The sequence below is a fragment of the Octopus bimaculoides genome, chromosome 24 (assembly GCF_001194135.2).
Source record: "Octopus bimaculoides isolate UCB-OBI-ISO-001 chromosome 24, ASM119413v2, whole genome shotgun sequence".
In the NCBI taxonomy this organism is placed as follows: Eukaryota; Metazoa; Mollusca; class Cephalopoda; order Octopoda; family Octopodidae; genus Octopus; species Octopus bimaculoides.
In genome coordinates, this window is record NC_069004.1 from 35,654,069 (window position 1) to 35,656,568 (window position 2,500).

General features: G+C 36.9%; 1 protein-coding gene across 1 annotated transcript in view; it reads left to right on the plus strand.

Moving 5' to 3' along the window:
- The first annotated feature begins 156 nt into the window (after positions 1 to 156).
- The window catches only part of LOC106870305 (glutamate receptor 2), a 6,117-nt gene continuing 3,773 nt past the window's right edge, over positions 157 to 2,500 (plus strand). The window contains exons 1-2 of the mRNA XM_014916330.2: positions 157 to 251; positions 1,588 to 1,912. Of these exons, the coding sequence (XP_014771816.1) occupies positions 243 to 251; positions 1,588 to 1,912 (334 nt within the window). The 5' untranslated portion in view covers positions 157 to 242. The remainder of the gene's footprint in view (positions 252 to 1,587; positions 1,913 to 2,500) is intronic.

Here is a 2,500-nt window from a genome sequence, read left to right on the forward strand (position 1 = left end):
ATATATATATATATGTATGTATATGTATATATATATAAATGTATGTATATAAAATTTTATATAGTTCTATATCATTGATATATTATTGCAGTTCCCTACATGTATAACAAATGTATACGTCATCTGGTTTGTTATGGCTGCTGCGACTATTTCATTTCAGATACGAACTAATTAACACCACTAATTTAGCTTCCGGCAATAAACAACCCAACGGAAGTTGGAATGGCTTGATTGGAGAAATCATGCGACATGTAAATAACGTTGTCAAACATTTACTTGCAATTTTGCTTCACTTTTATTATTTCTTTCTAAGTAGTAGTAGTAGTAGTAGTAGTAGTAGTAGTAACAATTGCAGTATGATTATGGTTTCGGTGATGGATGAGAGAAAAAGGCAATCAGTGATACGAAGAAGAAAAACAAAAAGAATTCCAACTGGCCCCTCCCAGCAAACGGCGACATGACTCGTCTCTGACTTGAAACCTATACGTCAAGAATTGGGATGTACAGTTTGAACAAAGGCTACACAAATGAAGATGATGGTCACCATTGGATCAAATGGCTACCATATGCATTTGTCCGTCTGCCTGTGTTTGTATGTATGTGTGAATGAATATGTGTGTATGTGTGTCTGTATGTACGCGTGCTGGTTGTGTTTCTGTATGTTAGTATCTCTCTCTCTCTCTCTCTGTATATATATATATATATATATATATATATATATATATATATATATATATATACATATATATAAACATACACATACGTACTTATACACACACACACATATATATATGTATAATTGTAGTTATGTAAAAATGAATGTATGCATATATGTATGCATCTACAGTCGCTTTCTAGTTAATTGTTTGAATTTTTCACGCAAAGAAATAATTTCTAAAGCAAAGTTCCATCAAAAGAATTTAGAATAACGACTTACATGTTGAATTTTAGAAAAGTTTTGCATATTTTCACTGTTTCACTTGCAAATTGAATTTATTTACAGATTACATGTTTCTTTGTCTGAAAAGCCCATCTTTTCGAAACTATGGAATACTTGAAAACATTATAAAATTTACCAACCATTATGAGGATCAATGTAAAACTATTCTTAGTCGAGAAGTTGTACGTTTCTGAAGCAATTCTTTATAAATATTCTGTTAGTCATTTTAAATGAAATGTTCACAGCCACCATGAAGCTAACGGAATTTCGGACTGATTGCCACACTTCGTCTTCACACTATTTCTCCTTGAGACGAATGCTGTTATGCACTTGTGTAATAGTTCTACGATCGCCTCCGGCTACAAGATACTTCTTGTTCGACCCCGGAGTAGTATACTGTGCTTCGCATCACTCACTTTGCCGCACTTGGTTGACGAGTTTTTGTCCACTGCCAAAGGACTATATTTCCTGTTGATATTGGTTTTATTATCAAGTTTCCAGCAACCATATTCACCCTTAAACTTTTGTTAATGTGCAGAGAGTTTCCCCTGCAAATCATCGCTGAGTTAGGGCTTCTACAGAAACGTAAAACTAAATTTAATGTATTTTTTGCTTTTATTTCCCCCCTCGGCATGTTCAACATGTAGGAGCTGAATCTTTCCATCGGACCGTTTACCCTGACTGAAGAACGTGAAGAAGCCGTAGCGTTTACAGTGCCATTTGCCGTCGAGAAGCGCAGTATTCTGGTGAGAAGTGCAGCAGCTTCAGAAGAGAGCGCGTTTCGTATGTTGCGACCTTTTCAATATCAGCTGTGGTTTGCACTGGCTGGAGTTATTGTGTTGGTCAGTTTCACCTTGACCTTCATCAACTGGTTGAAACGAGACGATGCTTCTCTCGATGACGGATGCAACAAGGACGACTATAAAATCGCTTCAACATTTTGGATGCTTTTCACTTACCACATGCAACAAGGTAACACCACGTTTCTCTTTCTTGCTTCAGCACGATCTCCATTTTTCTATTATTTTATAACGTTCGATTCTCTTTCTAATATTTCCACACACAAAGGCGGCGAGCTGGCAGAATCGTTAGCACGCCAGGCGAAATGCTTAGCGGCATTTCGCTCATAGCTACGTTCTGAGTTCAAATAGCATCGCGGTCAACTTTGGTTTTCATCCTTTCGCTGCCGATAAAATAAGCACCGATTGAGCACTGCAATTGATGTATTCAGCTTATTCCTCTCACAAAATTGCTGGCCTTGTGGTAAAAATTGAAACCAATATTTACATACACACACTCACACACACACATGTCGCATATGATAAAGCAAATGAATAAATTACAGACTAAAAATATAGAAATGAAATAAGTTAAAGCCTGAACGACGGCAGCGTGAAACTCCGAGCAACTGCGGAGTGAATAATCAGCTGCCTTGTTTTCGTAACAGCTCTATACGTGTTGAATACTACTATTTTTTTTGGTAACCGTAAATCCCAGCCACTACAACTACTGCTAATACCACAATTAATGTCACCACCACCACCACCACATCCTTCACCA